This window comes from Penicillium soppii (genome assembly GCF_028829465.1).
Source record: "Penicillium soppii strain IBT 18220 chromosome Unknown utg000005l, whole genome shotgun sequence".
In the NCBI taxonomy this organism is placed as follows: domain Eukaryota; kingdom Fungi; phylum Ascomycota; class Eurotiomycetes; order Eurotiales; family Aspergillaceae; genus Penicillium; species Penicillium soppii.
The window spans coordinates 2,340,460-2,361,999 of NW_026643235.1; the positions used below are offsets into that span (position 1 = coordinate 2,340,460).

The following is a 21,540-nucleotide window of genomic DNA, read 5'->3' on the forward strand; positions in this document are numbered from 1 at the left end:
AGTCCATGTTATTTTGATGGGTCATGGGAAAGGCCACATGGTCCTTTCCTACACTTCAAATGCTGTTTGAGCATTAGCCACTGTCTTAACTACCGCTCTGGCAAGCTGGATCGATTTCGGAAAAATGGCTAGCACAATTTGCAGCCCGCGTAATACACGCCGCTTCGAATCGCCAACATCAGAGTCTCATGTCCTCCGGTTGACATAGCTCGCTTCATCTTTGGTATCATGCAAAAGGAATCAACTAGGTTTCCTGCCTCACCAAATCAACCGTTGCGCAATGGAATGAGCCTCCAATACTGTTGACATGTTGAAATGGACAGGGTATGCATGTCATTCCCAGCGACTCAAACCATTTACGACTTTTCGTGTCATTAGCCTCGACCACCATCTTCCGCCCATCTAACACTAATGCATTCAAACAGAGCCACGGACTGGTCATATATAGTGGGGGCCACGCTCGATTTTCTGGTGTGAATGGGTACGGCCGAAGCTCCCAATCAGCCAGCACCGTATGCTTCCTCAAGGCCTGCTCGGTGACTTTTTTCGGGTTGTAGACTAGCAGCCCCTGGCGAAGAGGGAGTATTGTTGCGTCGATGTGCATGGCATTTGGATCATTCACCTCAATCATTTCAACCTTGTACCCTTTGGGCAGGTTCTTGGTGACCCAATCCACACCCGCTTGATTCGTGACATGGCTCAGCTGGCCAATGATTGTGGTGCCGAACCTCATAAAGTCTGCGGTGTCGAACGCTGGACGACTGTTGTTGATTGCCCATTGGCCATTTTGGGTGCCATCATCGTCGAGCAGGGTGTTTGCAAAAGTGTCTTTTGGGCGGCGAACGATTTTTACTCGAGGATCAAGAGCCAATTGATGGAGTATAGAAGAGAATCCAATCTCGATCTCGTTGGACCGCGAAGGCCACGCAAAGCAGGCTTCGATTATAGTGTTGCCGACACTCATGAGGCCATCTCGCGGCATGGCACCAGTGTATCCATCTTCAGCTAGCCAGTCGATGTCCTTTGGCGGTCGGTAGACTTTGATACCGTTTTCTTCAAGAATCGAAGTAAATATATCAAATTCCAGTTCGGCCTTAACGATAAGGTCTGGCGGAAACATGGTCTTCGGTTTAAAGTTGCTAACATGTTCTGAGGGCATTGTCGCTTCAATCATTTTGACTGGGGCGCTCGGGAAGCATGCAATGCCAGCCCGACCAACGATCACTGATTGCAAAGGAGACCATTCATTGTCAGCGTGTACAGATGGTAGTGGAGAAACCATTATGGCTTAGATGTCGAAAGGGTTGCGAGCTTTTGTGGAAATAGAGTTGGAAGGTCGATATCCTCAATCTCTTCTCCAGATTATTATACATATACACATTCGTGGCCATCTACACCGCCCCTTGAGTCCTATCCTCTAAGGAAAGGAACACCTGGCTCAAAGTCGGAGTCAGACCCACTAAATGGAATACGAACCTTCTAGGGTTGTGCTTATACGGTATGGACATGTTTCTATTCTCCTGTGCGCGTAGTATAGTCTCCGCTCTACAGGCGAGGAAGCGTAACTAATAATCTTCCAAGGTTGTCGCAATGCTATGGAGCATTTTACCTGCATTTTAGTTTCGTGACATATGAGGTACCCCGCACAAGCCACAAGAAAAGCAAATTGAGTAGTTGCGTCGCAAGTTTGGGGGTCGGAACTGCCTTACGGCAAGAATGCAGTTCACAGATACCAAGCCTAAATCTTGAACGTAATCTGGTCCCTGAAGGAATCCTAATGGGCGGTGCTAGGCTCTGTTTACTCAGCTTTCGTTAACTTATCAACGGCAATGGCTTATTTACGTGTCGATTTACCACATAATGTACCTGAAAAGCGCCGAAAATATTCCCCATATTCGAGGTCATGAGTCGAACATCGAGACCCACGATGCCAGTCGAATGACCATGGTGAAGACGGTGACGCATTTGTAAAATTGAAATCGTAGTTTGTTCATAATTGGCTTGCAATGGCTACCCACTGCAATAGTGGCTGTGGAGTGGTTCAGCCAGCCTCTGAATACCTGTACGTCCCTAGGAAGGTCCACCAACGGAGACATGAAGAGGTAGTATATTAATGATAAAGTCACACAGTCGAGACTGGATTCAATTTAAACTTAGCACTAAGTGGGGGCAGAACGAGGCTGGTCATGGCGTCCTATGTACCAGACAGGTTTTACTCCGCGTTTATCATCGGTTTTTACAATACCCCCCGGATTAATTATATACCATCATATTTCAGAGCTAGAAGTGCTCGTTGTTCTTGTTCTTGGAGGCTTCGCTGAAGTGGTATGGGTTTAGCCCTAGTTGTCCGAGAGCTGCACATGTGGCTGGTCTAGGTCAGCTTAGTGGAAAGACCATAATTAAGGGTCGATCGGGGTATACGTCTTGCTTGTTCGTGGGAGTGATAGGACGAGGACCTTCATTAGGTTTGGGCGGGGGATTACTAGATCGGCCTTTGCGTAGAATTCCATTTTCTTCTGATGTAGTTGAGGAGTTTGCTTGTTTAATAGAGCATTCAAGTCTAAGATGGATAAGACAGATCTTAATATATAAATTAAATACGGCCAAGGGGGAGGACCAGGAATATTACTATCTATCGCCAATGTAGCTTGACCGCTACTAGGAGGGATACGCGGTTACGTGATTCCGTATAACATACAGTATTATTACGATGACTTAGAGTTTATAGTACAGCAATCACCATTACAGTTCTGCCCAACTTACAGAGCGCTTAGATCTACGCAGTGAGCAAAAAGCGGCAAGGTCTGAGCACTAAAACGGAAAGGGAAGGCTAAGAAATGGCAAAGCAAATCAAGTGCGTAGGTAGAAAGGGGCTTGGAAACAAGTCAAAAGCTTTGGTTGTGAAATTGCATACACTTGTAGACTTCGAACTAGATGTACGTCAAAAGAAAGTAATTAAACCACAGTTGATAATCCTGGGTATATTTTTCAATAGCGAGTATGTAGAAATAGAACGCAAATGCGTCCTGGCGTCTGCTAAACCACCAGTGAATGATAACACCAACGCCACATGAGTCAAACAAAGTATTTATGTTCATGATAGAATTACACAAAAAGAGAGCTATTCGGAGCGAGAGTATCCAACCCGGACTCCCCCTCGAGAAGAGGGAAGAGTCTGCGGATACGGTCTTCCAGAATAGTCTCTTCGGCCTCCCAGCGTCGACGTTCAAGAGACTTAGCCTGTGCACGACGCTCGCCACCGAACCAAGCATTTGGGGCCTGATCCTTGCTCTCTGTTTCTTCTTGGCGGGCACGAGCAACTAGAGAAGAGACCATAGTTTTCCAATTTTCCAAGCCAACTTTGAGACACTGTGCACAACGAGTTCGGGCAACACGGTCGTTAGAATTGCTGAGGTCGTGAACAGTGGACTCGGCCATGTCGACTGCGTCGCGAGTCCAGGCGAGGCCGGTTTCTTTGGATGATGAGGCGTAGAGGATCTCGCCGATGTAGGTCATCAGTCCTGCTTCTTCACAGGCGGATGCTACGGTTCGTTTTGGGGGCTCATCGCCTGAGGGAAGAGGCTCAGGGTATTCCACGGGAATGAGGACAGTTTTGAGTGACTTGAAGAGGGAGGCAAATGGGTCGTTGGTTGCCTGAGGAGGTGCTGGGAAAGAAAAAGGCAGATCGAGTTCCGGCGAAGAAGGGAGGTTACGCCGGGCTTTGAGAACTGATGTGAATAGAGAAAGAGCCGTGGAGAGATTTCCCTCACGCGCGTTGTGTACGGCTAGGGCTGTAGACACGCGGAGGATGTTTTCTGATGGCAGGTCCCCACCATTGTTTTTCAGGAGCCCGGTCTTCATATCGACGATTTTACTAGCATCTCCATCCAGCCCAGTCGCGGCAATGTCCAAGGCCCATGTATACATGTCACCCGCCGTGCGGCCCAGGCCTTTAAACCCAAGCCAATCGGCATATGCCAGCGCAGCGTCGAGTTTCTGCCTTGTATCAAAGCCTTTCGTTGTCAAAACTTTCATATAGAATCTCTCTGGAGAAGGTGACGCTTCTTCACAATCCTCCTCTCGTGGAACCTTCTTCTGACCAGCAGGCATGGGCTTTGGACGAGGGTTGGAGGGCCCAACAACATATTCCGCCGGCGCAGATATGCGCTGCTTGCGGTCTGTGAGCCAGCCATCTAGGTTCTCGGCTGCTTTAGCAGCCCCCATGAGGGCCTGGAAATATCCACGACGCCAGGGCTCACTCTTCGCAGAAATATCGAGTCCAGTGCGACCCACGCCTTCGACGAGGAAGCCCCCTTCATCTTGTTCAACGATACCCTTGCCTTCGCCCTCGGGGTCCTCCAGCCGCTCCAGCAGCTCGCGGAGATATCCAGCGACCATGGGCCAATTCGTCATCAGCTTGCCGATCTGTTCGGGGTTTTGTAGTGCTTGCGCAGATCGCAGACACCAACGACTTTTCCACGACCATTCTGGGGGAGTGGGCCATGAATGCTCAATGTCCTCCTGGTAAACGCCAAGTTTGATCGCGGAGAACAAGACAAGGATGGCGTAGAATGATATGCCGAGTTTCAGACCTCGCGATAGCCTTCGCTTATAATTTTCACGACTTGCGGTAGATATCAAGCGAGTAAAATGTTGGCGAAGGTGAATTGATAGCGGTGGGAGCGGTCGTGTAGGCGCAAGAGGTGACAGAAATGGTAGTTGAGGCCGGCCGGGCGCTGGGGAAAGAAGTAGTAGGCGTGTGCGGTGAGTGAATGGTCGTAGGTGTATGTTGGGACCAGAAATTCGAGGTGGATGAGCTGGTCGAATATGAGTCGGTATTCGACCAACAGCACTTCGCGGGGGCAACATGGTTAAGCTGCTGAAAGTTGATGTACGGCATGAAGCCTTTGGTGATTGAAGTGTTTGTCTTGTTTGTCTAGCACGTGACTCGAGGTATGGGCCCACTTTTCCTGCATGAACAATATTGTGTCTAGCTGCAATTTTACAAGGCTAGTGTTTTAGATCTACCTGAAGCAATAGTCGTGTTTACCAGATGTCTCCCTAGAGTCTCTCAGAATTGATTTACAGGTTTTGTTTTACGCAGGCCAGAAAGTTATTACAAGTCATCAATCCAAATCTATTGGTAACAAACACTTGAGACTATCTAAGCCAGGGGAATCCAACAAAAAAAAGGCCACTATTCAAAGCCAGAACATATTTCTATGCAAAGCATAACAGATCATTTTGACTCCAGCAAAACTCAAACCCATGTATCCAAAGGTTTACTGACGCTCCAGGAAGCCCTGGCTCTCCAGAACGAGGATGATCTCGTGAACAATGCTGCGCACGCTCTGCTTGGAGAAATCAACAACGAGATCAGCCTTCTCAGGGGTCTCATAGGGGTCATCGACACCGGTGAAGCCCTTGATCTCACCGCGGCGAGCAGCACTATAGATACCACGCTTGTCGGTCTTCTCGCAGTGCTCGAGGGGAGTAGCGACATGCACCAGGAAGAAAGTACCGGCCTGGGAGACGGCGTCACGAGCAAACTTGCGGGACTCCTCGTAGGGAGCAATGGGAGCGGCGATGACGGCGGCACCGGCGCGGGTAAGCTCGGAGGCAACGAAGGCAATGCGCTGGATGTTGGTGTGGCGGTCCTCGCGGGTGAAGCCCAGCTCAGAGGAGAGCTCGTGGCGAACGGTGTCACCCAGCAAGAGGGAGACAGAACGGCCACCCTGCTGGTTAAGAGTGACCTGCAGAGCACGGGCAATGGCGTCCTTTCCGGAGTTCATGTAACCAGTCAGGAAGACAGTGAAACCCTGGGAGGCACGAGGGGGGTTGGACTCGCGCAGAATCTTGACAACCTCGGGGTATGAGAACCACTCGGGAATGTGGGCACCGGAGCGCAGACGGCGACGGAGCTCGGTACCGGAGATGTTGAGGGTCTTGACGCCAGCGGGGACCTGGTCAATAGGACGGTACTCATCGGTGTCGGGCAGGTAGGTAACCATCTGGAACTCAACAACTTCAATGCCGAGCTCGTCCTTGTACTTTTCGACGGCGTGCTGAGCATCGTAGGGACCGTAGAAGTCCTCACCCTTGGAGTTGGAACCAGGACCGGCGTGATCACGACCAACAATGAAGTGGGTGGCACCATGATTCTTGCGGATGATAGCGTGCCAGATGGCCTCACGGGGACCACCCATACGCATGGCCAGACCGAGCAGACCCAGAACGGCCATGCCGTTGGGGTAGCGGGGAAGGAGAGCCTGGTAGGCGCGGACACGCGTAAAGTGGTCAATGTCACCAGGCTTGGTGAGACCGACAACGGGGTGGATCAGGACATTGGCCTGGCGAGAACGGGCCGCGCGGACAGTCAATTCACGGTGAGCACGGTGCATGGGGTTACGAGTCTGGAAGGCGACAACACGGGACCAGCCCAGCTTGTCGAAGTGGACACGCAACTCCGCGGGGGTGTCTAGGAATTCATTAGCCTGGAGCTTTTGGAACGAGGAAATTGAACATACAGCGGAGAGCGACATAGTCGTAGTGGTTCAGCTTGTTAACAGCCTCGATCTTGCCACCAATGTAGAATTCTTGAACTGTCTCGTTCAGGTACTTAATGGCCGGGTGCTCTGGGTCACCGCCAAAGACAAGCTTAGCCTCTCTGGTCCTAAATCAGGGGAAATTCCACGTCAGCATGCCCCACTAAAAGCACGAGCCACTTTGGACTCTTTTATTGCGTAAAGATTGAAGGTCTGCGACATCAAATGCGCCAGAATCTTTTTCTGTCTCCTGGAAAGGGGGAGGGAAAGAAAATGACAAAAAATGCGACATTTGAGGTACAAGGGGTGTGGAGAACGGAGATCGGCGGTGCGATCTTTCGAAAACATTTTTCAAGAGGCGAACTCACTTGTCAGGACGGTAAATGTCGTCAATGGTCAGGATAGCCAAATTGCGGTCGTCACGGAAATCACGCAGAGTGATGCGAGAACCGGCCTGGAGCTTGTTCTCGTTGATTACCTCCTGGGTGGTATCCAGGGTGATAGGCATGGAGAAGACATTGCCATCGACAAGTCGGTTGTCTTCGCAAACACTATGCAAAATGTCAGCTGCCGCTGTATAATGTTGTGTTCGTTGGGAATCCTGAGTTCGTCACACATACCCATTGTAATCGGCTTGGTTCATGAAACCTGTATGAAGATCGACGTTAGCCCGTTGCCCCTCCAAGTACATTTTTGCCCCTCCAAAAAAGTAAAATAGAGTAATCGTTTGAGGATCATTTCCAATTGACCCAAACAATCAATTTCAAAGAATTGCACGTACCTTCCAGAGGAGAGAAACCACCGTTCATGATCAGCTCAAGATCACAGAGCTGACGCTCGGAAAGCACCACGGCGGGGAGGGTCTCGGCCTCAGCGGAGAGCTCAGCATGACGAGGAGCATCGCGGGCGAGAAGGTCCTTAAGGACACCACCGTGAGGGGCGTTGGCCATTGTGAAAATAAGGTAAGAAAATTAAAAGGACTTGCAAAAAAAAGAGGAATGTAAAGAAAAAAGGAAAGGGAAAGGAAAGAAAATAACGAAGGGCGAGCTTATCAAGAAAAATCCATGGGAGGGGCCGGAGGCGCATACAGAACACGACAATCATGGCAGAACAGTCGTCAACATGTGGAGTCAGTGGAAGTCTTGGCTTCAGATTTCCTTATTACTCCATTTTGTTCCAGGGTCTGGATTGAAGTTCCTTGGTTTGCTTTGGAATACTATTATACCTAGGTGAAGCCTTAATGGCAATGCTCATCAAAATCAAAAGCATTGCACTACGTATGTATGTATATAAATGCCCAGGTACGGAGTTGTACTTTATATATCTCCGAGGTCTCGGTCTCCGCGGAATATTCGTCTGCCGTAGATCTTCAGGGGGGATACTGTGGTTTAATTGTGACCCTCTATTATTTTCGAGAACAGTTTACTATTGTACAATTGTACGATTGTGAAAAAAAAAAGTGTGACATTCAAGAAAAGACCAAGGAATCCAAGAGTACATATATGCACATACAAAAATGTAAGTATAAAAATGTCTCAGCCTTGAATAACGCCATACCTTGCAGAGCCTTAGATCACGTGCTAGCACGTCACCTCCACGATCGATCACGACATCAGGTGTATCCCAATATGGTAATGATCGGACACTCAACCCTAAATGCCGCAGATCTATTCATTCTGGATTTAGAGATATATATCTACATTATTGTACCTGATTCTAACTGACTAGTGACAATAGATCATAGCTAGTAAAGAAATTATATTATACTATATACATTCTGATACACTGTTCTTTTTCCTTTTCAATCAGCCTTCACTGTACTGTTAGGAAGCGTGATGGTCAGATTCTCAAAATCCACTTCAAACGCTCCTACTGTCATGCTGGGCCATGTTGCGTTCGTATATGAATCAATCAAATATCCTTGAATGTCATCTTCCGAAGACATTGCTGTGTCCAGAGATCCCGTCTTTTGCAAAATGTACAGTACCGCAACCCGAGAGAATTCCACTACTTTCTCGGGCACACTACTCGCAGTGGACGTTGTGACCTCACTGGTTGAAGTGGGTTGAGAAATGATCTTGGTAGCTGCGGTGGCCGTCGACTCCGTTTGCGTGGCGGTTGATGCGGTAGCGGTCTGGCTTGCTCCGAGGTCATCATACAAGATACCGCCGTGCATGGTAGCCTCAGAGCGAGCTGCGAGGACTCGAGTGGGTCCGGCAGTCGAAACAGGGCTAGGGAAAGCTGGACTTGCAATATCCTCGGATGGAATTGTCTCTATCTCCAATGCCAGAGATCGACGGGCCTTGCTAGAGCTGTCCGTCTTAACCTCACTGAATGACACGAGCGCATTTTCCGTCTTGCATGAGACGTTGTTCATGCTGAAAAGAGCCATAATAGTGACTGGATCCAGGGTGAGATCGAATGTTTTCTTGGAGTCCTCGAATAACCGGGGGAGTTCGCTGCCCATGGTTGCATTCTTTGTCGATGAACTATCCTGAATCAAGTACGTAGTACAACTACCATCGCTGGCAATGGTGCACTTCGAGCCAGTATAATTGTTTGAACAAACACAGGAGCACTGAGTACCGCTGGAAACACTAATTCCTCCATTTTGGCAAGGATTGCTTTTTTCGCAGGCTGTCACTTTGCTTGCTTTCTCGCGAGGCACAGCCACAAGGAAAACCGGCAGAAGAATCGCAAGAATAACGACAATAAATAAAACGATGCAGATCAACACAAAGACCTTGCGGGGCATCCCACAACATGTCTTCTTGCGCCGGGGTGCATCTGGATCATCATCGTTGGAGCCAAGCGGCTGGACATGACGCAAATTAGAGCGTCCGAAGAAAACTGGCCATGATGAACGGCTCTCGGGGGTCGCCAAGCCTGGCGGAGGGAATGAAGCGAGCATGTCTGATAAGGATCCAGAATTACGGGGTCGGTTGCCTGGATATAAATCAGTATTGACGGTGTCCGCAAGGATATAGATCCCAAAACTCACCTTTTCCAGCTTTAAACTCTGCTTCGCCACCAACCAGATCAGTTCGACTGGCTGTTCTCCCGTGATCTAGGTTTGAGGCAAGCTTTGTGGCACGTCGGATCAGATCAGTTAAGCTAGAAAGGCTTCCTCGAGCTTCGGCATCCCGCACTGCATGCATGTTCAGGGCGGGAGGCTTACGGCCCCCAGGTCTTTTATCGCTCATTGTTGGTGCAGCATGGGGTAGAGCGCCAAAAACTTCAATTTCCTTTTCAAGCCCTGCACTATATGGCCGTTCTTCCTGGGCAAAGGGTGGTTTTTCGGGGTCCACACCCTTCAACGATTCACTGGATGCCGTAGAAGTAGACCCCTTTCTCAATTGGCTTGGTGGGTGAAGCATTTGGGTTGCTGCAGTTCCCATCCCAGTGGGGACTCCCTCTGCGTTTTTGAACTCATCTTTGGCTGATAATTGCGTATCTTCAACGGAAACCACGGATACAGGGTTAGATTTGAGAATGGTGCGCATCGTCGGCTTCCCTCTTTTTCCAACACTAGCGCTGCGCACAAGCGTCGCATCATCCTCTTGCAAGCTTGGTCGAGGATGGTCATCATCGGACTCCATTTCAAGGTATGCTCCAAGAATTTCAGATTCAGGGGGACCAGAACCCCAACTCGAAGGAATTGCTCGACTTGATGCAAAAGATGCTTTTGTAAAGCGAGGATCGGCGAGTTCTTCTGGAATCGGAGAGACAGATGATCGACGAGCCTGAGGGGGCCGTCGCGTATTTGGTGCGACAAGACCTGCCGTCCTTTGCCTCGGATCATCCCTGGAAGAAGACTGGGCAGGCGGGAAACGTGGTGGGAAAGGAGGTACATCGGGGATAGAGGGCGTTGATGAAGCTGTCGACTGTCTAAACAGGTCTTCTGTTGCAATCGAGATCCGAGGGCAAACGTCGATTGTGCTGGTAGGACTGACAGGGGCATCGTTCTTTATAGGCCGACGCAGCTGCAATGGTGGGGGCGGCTTCAATTGCGAAAAGGACCGAGGAGGTCTAGTATTATAAGCTGAGCTGGTTTCCGAGTCTTGGTCGTCCTTTTCTGAATAGATGGATGGCGAAGGGATCTCACGGATCTCACTCGGACGGGGCGGTCTTTGCGGTGGAGGACCACGCGGAAGCAGAAACCTAGGGTGGTGATTGATCGGATTTGGTGGCAGACCCGAGTCTGGAAGAGGCCATTGCATTTGATGTGATACATTCCCGGGGTTAGGCGGCGAGTCTCGTTCTGGGCGTACGCCAGCCGCCAACAACTGCCTGGCTCGCTTGACAGATCCTTTCCTGTCAAGGTCCCCAGAGGGCCCGGAGCTTGGTATATTTGCACTCATTGAGAAACAGTTTGAGTAGTCTGAGAACAAAGGTTCAGATAGCCGGCACAGATACTTGGATGGCGAGAACTGAGAGCTTGAAAGGCATCAAGTGTGACGTGGTAGAACTGAATTTAACAGCTAGAGGTTTCCTCTCTAGTAATTTGAGATCAATCGAAAATGAATGATCGTCTGCTTGATGTTGTAATCAAGCTACGAAAAGAATGATAGGAGGATTTGCCTTGGAAGTTTGAAACGAGAGAGAAGGCGTCGATCTGAAACAACCGTTCAGTAGAATATGATGACAGTATTGGAATTGACTGGTAAAGCCGAAGATCCACAGGATCAAATAGAAGTTGCGAAAGAATGGAAAGGCACTCAATGCCTCTGTTTAATATGATTGTCAGAACCAGAGAACGACATTGTTCTATACCAAAACCAGACCTACCAAGGCTCAAGAAATAAACTGTCTGAGAAAACAAAACAAAAAGAGAGAGAGAAAGGAATCGCTAGTATCAAACTGGCGTCCAAACAGAACTAGTAGTGCATGTGAGCCCCCAGCCTTTGGCAAACACTAGAGACAGACAAGAATCAATCCACTTACACGAACCAAAGATGGAGAAGAGCCTCAAGCCCTTGGAGCCAGCAGTTGTCCAACAAAGAAAAGGAGAGAGAGAGAAAAAAGGAGAACTAAAAGAGAGCAATATGAAAAGCGAGACGGGGGTGTCCCTGACACTACCTCGAACGGGTCAGATAGATTAATACTAAAGGATTTTATAAAGTAAATTTGTACTTTGGGAAAGAAACCACTATATCCAAAGGCAAGGTTTTATTAAATTTCCCTTAAACTGGGCCATACTCCGTGTAATCTAATGGGGCAATTTTCTTCACTACACTTTGATCTATCCTGACAGGTCGATTAACGGGGTTCTACCAGAGATCTCTAAGCGATGCATACTCCATAGAGGTTGGAAGACTAGACCCAAATATGAGACCCTGGACGAATCAACCGGCAAAACCGGACCCAAATGCACGAATCAAATTGTCGAATCTCGAAGCTGTTGTGCCAGTGGGGGGTTTTCCAGGAGTTAGTCCCGGACGCTACGTCTCACATTAATTAGGCCCGAGCGACCAACCTGAAACTTGAGACGGCTCATCTTTGTTACAATGAAATATCCTCTGCATGATAAGAAGTATATGCATACCTAAAACGTACGGCATTGGAGAGTACCATACATATATATATATATATATCTATATGTGTGTGCACAAACAGGTAGAAGATAAATAGAGTGGAGCAGGAAAAGCTCGGTCTCAGCGGCTCGGGAATTTTGATCTCAAATCGGCTACATTTATACTCTAGACTCTTTCGGTCTCTTCAATATTGGAACTAAAATACATCCATACCTCCTTAGTACTAGTGATCTTGCCGGCTTGATACTAATGTGTGGCGGCAATTCAACGCCACAACGTAGCCGAGGCTTTTGAACCGCATAATTATATGGTTCGCGGACCTTGCGGTACCTACCTCAGAATGCTAGCTTTATCTCGAGTCCAATAATGAGATAAACGGGCATCCGCATTGCTATTCTAGGCTCATCTGAACGTGGGATTGGACAACAATATTTTGGGCAGAGAACGCTCTGTGTTACTACCTATTTCCAATCCCCAGCTGGTCAACCATGCAATGTTGAACAAGCTTACTAACTGGTATCATGAGATGATTCAGATTTCAGCTGATCCCGTAAATTGGTTATTTGCTGTTCCAATGCCCGCATTTCATCTGTCGTGCTCGCCAAGTCAGGCACCTCATGATCGATTGCAGCTGTAAAGGATGCCTGAGCCTTGCGCAGCGACTGAGGAACTAGTATCCCATACCAATGAATTGGATCAGCAGAGCCGAACTTCTTGCGAGTAGCCCTTGGTTTTTCGACAAGGGTTATGTTGGGCTGCGAAGAATCGGGGGATTCTTGTGGAGATTCAGGTTGTGTGCCTTCGACCGGCGAAGAGACTTGAGCCTCGACGTTCCCAATGGGATCCTCCTCAGGTACAGGACTCGGTATGAGCTCGACAGAGAATGTGGAATGAGCGTCGAGTGGCTCAGTGGTACCCGCGTTTCCTTGCAGTTCCTTTGTAGATTGCTCCGTGTGTCGCTCAGATTTGATTGATCTATCGATTTCTATGGGTCAACAAGAGCCGATAGTCAACGGCAGTGGTGGACTTACATATTCCTCGTTGCTTTCATGCGCTCGTCAAAGTAATCGGGGCCATAACGGCGCCCAGGAGGGCAAGAGAAATTGGCTTGGGCGAGAGCAAAGAATCCCTAACAGTTGTCAGTATATCCTTCTGACAATGAGAATTGTTTTAAAAAAGAGGCATACAGATGACAATTGCTCTGCTAGGCTTGACTGCAGCTTCTGCTGCCGATCAAGCAGGCACAAGTATTTTTCAAGAAGGGTATCCAAACATTCTAAATTAACCGAGTCTATTGGCTTCGGCTTAGGTTCAGAAAAATCAGAATCTGCTTGCGAGATAGGTAATTGAGACATGAGAAGCAAGAAATCTATTGTAGCTGAAGGTTGAAGACGAGAAACGTGGAGCAAAGGAGCTCGGCCCCGATAACTCCGTCATTCTCTCCCGCAAAAGAATTTCCCGTCCTTCTTTTTCCGTTACAACACTTCAACTACAAACTGCTCCTCATTTATAAAAGAGTTGTGATTTAAGGATCGTCTTCGGATATTCCTTTAATCCCGTTCTCCCGGATCTTCGCGCTCTTGCAATCTTGCAAGATACGCACCGTCAACTCCGATCGCGCCTTGGATAATCCGGTGCGCCCTCATTCGATTCGTCACTCCCTTGTGCGTACGCTTCTCATTTTGAAATGGACGAGACTTATACCGAAGTGCCCTGTTGACGCAGTCAAACTACAGTGATATCTTGGAGTCGAAAGCAATTTCTCAGTCATCGGTTGTCCGAACAACTATTCCCCACACGCTCATCACATTCTCGAACATCATGTCTGTTGCATCTCTGCAACGTGATACCGCCTTTCAGGCACGGTCTTTGGTACGCTTTTTCGATTCTAATATATGTGCTTCAATCTAGCGCACTCATGTTTATAGCGGTAAGCTGACGCGCTCTGGTTCTTCTTTTGCTTAGTTCCGGTCTCTCCTTCGGCATTCTGGGCAATTTTCAAACTACAATTTCCGAGAATACGCTCGTCGCAAGACAAGAGATTCATTCCGCGAGCACCAAAACGCGACAGAGGAACGGGAGGTACAAGAACTGATCCAAGATGGATTGCAAAGCTTGCGCTTGATGAAGGTCAGTAAGAGTGCATGGGCTTTTGGGGCAAACCTCGACAAGCGACAGATGTGAGGGGTTTTCATCGACACCTTGCATTGAAAGTCAAAGGATTTTGCCTCCAATACAGCTCTACACCCAATTCCATCGACGTACGGAGGAGAGAGGCTTACCTCATAGCAGAGACAAACGATTATCAGCCAGTTCTTCCAATTGGACAAATTGGTGGTGGAAGGCCAAAAAAGTGTAAGTCTTGCATACCGTGCGTGCTTTGCTCCAGTGAATAAAGTTGACACTGTGACTTTAGGGAAAGGAAACTGGAGATCATGGAAGCATTGTCCGCCAGAAGGAGACTGGGTAAGTCATTGCTTACAATGCCCAATGCCCTCGGGCCATCACGTCTAACATTACTAACACTGTTAAGTTGGGATTAAATCTTCTGAGACATGTCTGCTGGACGGGAACAATGTAACTATCCCACTTTTTAATATTCCATTCTGTTTGTTTTGATTCATTGGTTATCTCTCTGGGATGTCTATTCTGTATTTATACACCTCAGCGCAACGGTTGTAGCAAGCACCGGAAATACCTCGCCACTCTTGACATAGTTTGGAATGGAACAAGCTTGTTCAATCAATTTACAATTGACATTCTGACATATCCATCTACTACATCTTTTACATACATAACCAACTAGTCCTGTAACCATGACATGTGAATTCTAGTTACAGATTGATTTGGTCACGTGATGTCTCCTTGGGAGCTCGGAGTGTCGCAACGCGACGGAGCCACCCCAACTACTGCCATTTCAACACCTTATCCAGTGCAGCATCTCTATCTCGAAAAACAGGCACTACTCCTTGAAAGTGGACACCTGTCCTTGATATTTATAACATATCTGCACCTGGTGTTGGGGAAAATCAATTGCAGAGGCATTTGCCAGTCATGCCTTCCACTGTACGTTACATGTTGCGCCCGTGGGGACAAGCTGTCGTGTCTGGCCTAGACAAGGCCGACAAAGAAAATTGCGAAGCTGCGAAGCTCTGATGCAATACATACAATCGATACTATGACAATGCTAACATATTCCGCAGTTCAGGGCCTCACGCTCAGGGCGACACCTCGACAATGGTCCCAACCGCACACGAACAGGCCAAATTGATCACGATGTCTTTGAGGGACTACCAGTCCGTCGATGGTCCAAACAGTCACACACATTCTCTCAGGCGCCCAAGCCCAATGACTCCGAATTCGGTGTTCAGGGCCCAGGTGGAGGGCCTACACTACCAGAGCTTCCCATGCCAAGAGACAGCCAGATCTTGCCCCCAACCAGTCGCGCACTTCTTCGAGCAGCCCGTGCAGGATGTATTCATATTCGCCAAGGAATTCGAGCAGCCGATGATGAAGAGAAAAGCGTGGTGGATGCAGAGGAATCAGCTGCGACATCAAACATGGCTGATCGCAGCTTTACCACTCGCAAATGGATGACTCTCCCGAAGCATCTGGAGCCTGCAGAGGTCGAATTCCTGGCAAAGCGGCGACCAGGCCTCCCCTCCCTCTATGGCGCCACTGCTGGTACAGATGGAAGCTCCTCGACCTCGGGACCAATGAGGAGAACAAAGTTCAAAAAAGTCGACCCGGATACCGGTAACATCTCTATCTATGAAGCGTGGGTGCCTGAAGGTCATCGCATTGAAGGGGAGATCACTGGCGACGTGCAGACTATTGTTGAACAAAGCGAAGTACCCGTAAAACCAGAGGCACCTGCACCTGGGACAGTTGTCGAGGGCGTCGGAGTTGTCAATGCCGAGGGTGTCGTCGTTGCGGAAGCTGGCTCGGCAGCTGTCATGACGCCCCCAAAGAGACGTCCACCTCCGCCCAAACGTAAGGGCAGAGGCATCGGAAAGGGCAGGAAGAAGAAAGTAATGTTTGCGCCTGGCGAAGGAGCCGATGCCGCAACAGTCCATGGAGTCGGCTCTGGTTCTGGCAACAATGAGGCTGGTTTCAAGGAACATGGCCAGCAAGATGCTTCCCGGATGTCCATTGACCAGATGTCCATTGACCAGTCGGGCCAAGACGAAGATGACGAGGACGGAGAAGAGGGTGACGAAAGTGATGAGGGTGATGAATCTATGATGGATGCGAAGACTCCCGAGACCCCCCAGCCTCCGTCTGGCGCAGAGTTTGTGGGCCAACCCTCACTGGAAACGTCCGCTGGGCAGTCAGTTGATGTCGATCACGAAATGACAGATGCTGTGCCAGAAATCCAGCCTTCCGCTCCTGAGCTCTCTCTATCGACCGGGGAGGATATGCCTTCACAACAACAAGAACCGACTGAGAAAGAGACACCACAGCTCAAAGAATCCCCGGGGAAGGACACTAACGCTTTGGTTTCCATGGCTCCCACCGGGAAGCCTGAGGTTCGCGATTTGGACGAGAAGCCTATACTCCCCCAAACCGACGAGACTGACACTTCACTTTCCACAAAGGATGCAATTTCAGATGACCCCGCCGAGATTGCAGCCGAAGTTGGTGAGGTTCAAGGCTCTAGATATGAGCCACAAGGAGAAGGCGACGCCTCAAAGTCCACACCTGAGCTGGTCCCCAAGGAAGAGCCTGGTCTCACAATCCAACAAGATACTGCGGTCGTGCCACCATTTGAGAGCCCCAAATTACCCTCGGAAGCCCCGGACGCACAAGATCTAGGGCAACCGCACACGCTCGGCCAAGAATCACAAGGGGTAGCAGAACCGGAGCCTATACCAGCATCGACCCCCGCGATACCTGAACCCCCAATTCCTGGAATTCTTTCAAACGAGTCAATCGTCCAGTCTGACACACCCCAAGAGCCCCCGGCACCTGTTCAAGATGATCAACCCAGCCCATCATATATTCCCGGGGCTGATGTGAACTCGGATGAAGCAAAATCTGTGGAACCAAAAGATGCGAACACAGTGCCAGACACAAAGCCTATCGCGGATTCAGATTCACTTCCAGCATCATCCGCGGCAGTAAATTCTCCACATATTGAACCATCCACAATTACCGAGCAATCTGTTGTGTCTAGTTCTACGGCAACGGGTCCTACTCTAGCGGAAGAACCTACGCCAGCTTTAGACGGAAATACGGATGCAACGACTGAAGCAAATGTTACAACCCAACTACCTGTTGGCGCTGAATTGGAACAGCAAGAAGTCCATCTGCCTGAGGATTCCCAGGCCCGACTCGATCAATTACCAGATCCAACCCCTGAACCCGGTCCAGCGAACTCTACATAAACTGACATATTAAGACATTTTCATCTTGTCCAGTCAATTATTTATAATGTACCACAAATGCCTTGATTCCGGTGTCCAATCTGAGTTCATGGTGTATGGTCTACTTTTTGTAACAAGTTTCTGTAACCCCACAAATCAATTCAAATATTGTTGGCAACCTTTTTTCGATATGAATATCTCATTGTCTAGATATAGCAAATTGCCAAACCGGGCACCCCCAACTTAAAATACCAGATCCCTTGGGCTTTGGATAAACTGCATAGGTACATATATAAAAAATAAATGGACCTCTCTAGGTAGGGTTTGTATGTAGAGAGCTCCCATGGATATACTAACAAATAACTCCAAAGCGGAATAGGATTTAATCTAACCTGATATCAAACTCGGTTGGTGTGTTTTGCAGCGCATCCACTCCCACTGCCAAACAGCCATGAGTCAATATATCTTGGTGTGTACGTTTACATTTAAATTTGATCGCAAGATTGAAGACTTCTAGGGAAAACCATGTTGAATTCAGAGTGGTACCTACCCTAAAAATATCACAGCCGATGTGAAGGCCTCGCGTGAGTATACGTACTTGACACTCAACATCGGCCTAGAGCAATCTCTCACTTTCATGACCATGACACATAAATCAGAGCTCAAGAAGAAAACACAAAGCCAGGAAGGTGAAGTTAAGAAGAGGAACAGGAAAGGACAGCAGATAGGAGAACAATAAGATGGAAAAGATGAAAACAAACGCCATTTTCCAGAAAAACACAGGGAATGTCGTACAGGGGGGAATTAGCCGATGAGCACGAATGTCAATTGTTGAGCAAAAGCAAGGATAAAAGAAAATTATAAGAGGAAATTGAAAGATTGCCTGCCGAGCGGAGATTGACCACCAGACTCGAAAAGTGGCAACGAAAGAATCTGCTGTCGTTGGTCTAGACCAACAGGATTAGACACTGACGCTGAATGTCAGAAACCAGACTTAGAAAGCTGAATCACTTCTTTACTCCTTTGACAGACCGCACAACACGCCGAGCAGCGCTCTTGACCCCCTTACCAAGGCGGCTCCTGGCAGTGGTCTTCATTTTAGAAGCAGGAGCTTTGGTCTTGGCGGGACTCTTGATTGGGGTCTTTCGCGCAACAGGCTTCCGAGGAGGAACCCCGGAGCCCTTGGAAGCAGCAGCGAGGATTTTCTTCTTGGTCTCCGCAGATGGCCGTTTAAGCTGGGAGGTTGTAGTCTTAGCAGGAGACGCTGGAGCTGCCTTGGACGTCTTGGTAGTTCGGACAGCGGCCTTGACTCGGCCTGTGGTTTTGACTGTCGGTAGCTTGACGTTGGTCTTGGCCTTGGCCGTCTTTTTTGCAGTCTTTTTTCCATAAACAGTCGCGACGGCTTTTTTCACCCCAGCCTTGATTGTCTTGGACGTGATAATCTTGCGCCTTTTGCTCTGGCTGGGCACATCGTCTTCAGACTCTTCTGAGGCCTTTCGCTTTTTTTCGACAATCTTCTTCGAGGCTGTCTTCTTGGGGCTTCCTTCGGCCTTGCGCTTTTCTTCAAGTTCTTTGGCACGCTGCTGCTTATCCTTAAGACGCGGGCCCAAGAATCCTCGACAATTCGCCGATCCACAGCGGCATTCTTGCACATTCTTGTTGGAGTATGGACTGATAGAAGGTTAGCACATTGCAACTTGGCTTTCAGACTGCATATGAGACCCACTCAAAGTTGTAGTCATAACTCAACTCCTCCCCAGTTGAGACTCCGCGGTCCCCTGCGAAGAGGGCCATGCGTGGCTTGCCAGCGACGGTCCATTTTTCCATACGACAGTTAGGCGCACATGCATGATTGACAAAGCGAGCAATGGATCCTCGAGTAGCGTCGATGATCATGTTTTGATCGAAATACATGAGATAGTAACACTGAAATAAAGTGAGCAAGTAGTAAAACATAGGATCGTTAATATTACTTACGTCATTGTTTTTGTAGACTGTTCTCATCCTCTTCTCACACTCAAGCTGGGTGAGAATCTCTCCGGTATATTCCACAATAATCTGGTTGGGTTCGAAAGAACGGTTGCTGCGGACGCCATAACCACGATCTGCCGTTTTAATGACCTCGACACCGATATTATACTTGCCACCAGCTTTGGTTCGATGCTTGAGGCCCTCGAAGTTTCGGTTTCCGCACTCAGGACCCAACCTACAATTGCCATTATCACACTCGTAGAACATGTAGCGGTTCTGGCAGTTCTCATCGCAGCCAGTATCTTCGGTGCACATGCAAAGAGAAAGCTCGAGGTTTTTGTTCGATCTCCAGAAGCTTCCGGCATCACCTACAAAAACATCTAGAACGTCTGTTAGATCTCAGATCTCTTATCTCTGTGAGAAAGCCAATAAGCCTTACTTTTATTGGTCTTACGCCACTCATTGGGCTTTGGTTGACCAGGCGGAAGGGGCGAGAAGATGTCGAACGGCAACTGGAAATCCCGCCCATTCTTCAAAAGCCGGGCACCCTTAAACATTGGCATGGGAAGAATCGTACGATGCATGGGGCCGGTGCCAGTCTTCTTCGAGTTTTTACTGCGGCGCTGCTTGGGCGGCGAGTCCGAAGGTTCCTGTCCCGTGTAAAGCCCGTGGGACAGCCAGAGCTTACGCTTAGGCCGCGCCGAAGCTGGTGTTGGGGGTTCCTCCGAGTCAGACGAATCTGATTCTTGGATTTTGGGCAAATCACTCTCGGAAACTCGGCGTTTCTTCGTTATGTGATTATTGGCTGTCTCTTCTTTCGGAGAGGCAGTTACGCGAGGTCGCAGACTAGCACGCCGACCAAGCTCCTTATCAACCAGGCCTCTTGTACGCTTCCCTAGGATACTGCTGGCCCTTTCGACTAGATCGGTGGCCTTATCCAGAAGACCAATGCGACCTGACAGTCGTAGAGATTTGCGAGAAACGATTCGAGATGGGGCCGACTTCGCCTCGCTAGTTCCTTCATCCTCGGCCAATGTTTTCTCTGCACGATTTCGCAGCGTACGCTGCTGGAGCGATGTATTCATATCCTCAGACTGTAGCTCCTGCGATGACTTTGAGACCGGGGTATCGGGGGCCATTGGGTGGTCATAGGCGGTGGTATCATCATCGGTTGGAGTAGCGCTCCACAGCGAATTTTCCATTACTGCAATGCTGTGGCGAAGCGAGGAGTGTGATCTTTTTGCTTTGGCGAGGCTATCGACATAAGCCGCGCTGGATGAGGCCGCGGGCTCTTCTTTCTCGGGTGTGTCTTCCAGCGGCTCACCAGCTGGCAAAGATGCGCGTGCGACCCGTGTTGACCTACGCCGTCCTGCGGGTTTTTCGTCTGTCAACGCGTTCTCATTGTTGCTTGATGTCTCCGAGCGACTGTTTTCAGGCGTCAAAAGTTGTTCAGGAACATCGAGGCTCAAATTGTCATCAGCGGGCTCGTGTGTCTGGGGATCGGGAGCCGCGGACGCGAGTGATCGGGACGTTCGTGGCGCCATTTTTGAAGAAGCGAGTAAACGAGAAAGACAATTCCACGGGGAATCGCCTTGCTCTGTCGAGATATAACAAGTGTCGCGTGTAATCGAGTGAGATGGGGAGAATATCAGGGGAAAATGAGAGGATCAGCTTCCCGCGCGCCTTCTTATCAATTTAGGGCGATACCTGACGCGTGCAACGCCAACACATTCAACAACACTCTAATCTATTGGCAGATTTTCCAATGGAATTACTAGGGTCTTAACGCAATAAATAGAATGGAAATGCAAGGGCGAAGGGGAAGTACCTGGTTAAGCCCTAGCGCTTACAAAGTCAGATCTCGTGCCCAGGTGGAATGCCGAAATCCCTCATAACTCTTCGCCCCCGCATAAGAGATTCTACGCGTAGTATATCTATTGTCTATTGTCTATTGAAATTGAGGGTTGTGCTATCTGTGTCATATAAATGACATCCAAGGGTATAGAAGAAAAACAAGTGAATGTATAGTTCCAATAAAGGTGAGTAATGGAGGAAGAGGTGAATAGGCTGGGTTTGAGTATGGTTGCCCAATTCTCATGTAGTCACATAAGTCACAAAGATAAA

General features: G+C 48.9%; 7 protein-coding genes across 7 annotated transcripts; 1 reads left to right on the top strand and 6 right to left on the bottom strand.

The window, feature by feature from the left end:
• Positions 1-244: 244 nt before the first annotated feature.
• N7529_006315 (uncharacterized protein) lies at positions 245-1,174 on the bottom strand (the record flags this gene model as incomplete). The annotated part of the gene is made up of 1 exon (XM_057241842.1): positions 245-1,174. The coding sequence occupies one exon, from the start codon at positions 1,172-1,174 to the stop codon at positions 245-247; it is 930 nt and encodes a 309-aa protein (XP_057097201.1).
• Positions 1,175-3,105: 1,931 nt separating this feature from the next.
• N7529_006316 (uncharacterized protein) lies at positions 3,106-4,869 on the bottom strand (the record flags this gene model as incomplete). The annotated part of the gene is made up of 1 exon (XM_057241843.1): positions 3,106-4,869. One exon carries the CDS (start codon positions 4,867-4,869, stop codon positions 3,106-3,108), a length of 1,764 nt encoding a protein of 587 aa, XP_057097202.1.
• A 413-nt stretch (positions 4,870-5,282) lies between these two features.
• Positions 5,283-7,495, bottom strand: sC (sulfate adenylyltransferase; the record flags this gene model as incomplete). Its single annotated transcript, XM_057241844.1, has 5 exons — positions 5,283-6,478; positions 6,528-6,673; positions 6,914-7,096; positions 7,166-7,193; positions 7,327-7,495. 5 exons carry the CDS (start codon positions 7,493-7,495, stop codon positions 5,283-5,285), a joined length of 1,722 nt encoding a protein of 573 aa, XP_057097203.1.
• Positions 7,496-8,346: 851 nt separating this feature from the next.
• N7529_006318 (uncharacterized protein) lies at positions 8,347-10,906 on the bottom strand (the record flags this gene model as incomplete). The annotated part of the gene is made up of 2 exons (XM_057241845.1): positions 8,347-9,491; positions 9,547-10,906. 2 exons carry the CDS (start codon positions 10,904-10,906, stop codon positions 8,347-8,349), a joined length of 2,505 nt encoding a protein of 834 aa, XP_057097204.1.
• Positions 10,907-12,588: 1,682 nt separating this feature from the next.
• Positions 12,589-13,434, bottom strand: N7529_006319 (uncharacterized protein; the record flags this gene model as incomplete). Its single annotated transcript, XM_057241846.1, has 3 exons — positions 12,589-13,054; positions 13,111-13,208; positions 13,267-13,434. 3 exons carry the CDS (start codon positions 13,432-13,434, stop codon positions 12,589-12,591), a joined length of 732 nt encoding a protein of 243 aa, XP_057097205.1.
• A 466-nt stretch (positions 13,435-13,900) lies between these two features.
• On the top strand, positions 13,901-17,466 carry N7529_006320 (uncharacterized protein; the record flags this gene model as incomplete). Its single annotated transcript, XM_057241847.1, has 5 exons — positions 13,901-13,951; positions 14,045-14,209; positions 14,389-14,434; positions 14,496-14,545; positions 15,283-17,466. 5 exons carry the CDS (start codon positions 13,901-13,903, stop codon positions 17,464-17,466), a joined length of 2,496 nt encoding a protein of 831 aa, XP_057097206.1.
• A 986-nt stretch (positions 17,467-18,452) lies between these two features.
• N7529_006321 (putative histone-lysine N-methyltransferase (Ash1)) lies at positions 18,453-20,960 on the bottom strand (the record flags this gene model as incomplete). The annotated part of the gene is made up of 4 exons (XM_057241848.1): positions 18,453-19,116; positions 19,172-19,371; positions 19,423-19,796; positions 19,856-20,960. 4 exons carry the CDS (start codon positions 20,958-20,960, stop codon positions 18,453-18,455), a joined length of 2,343 nt encoding a protein of 780 aa, XP_057097207.1.
• Between the last annotated feature and the right edge of the window lie 580 nt (positions 20,961-21,540).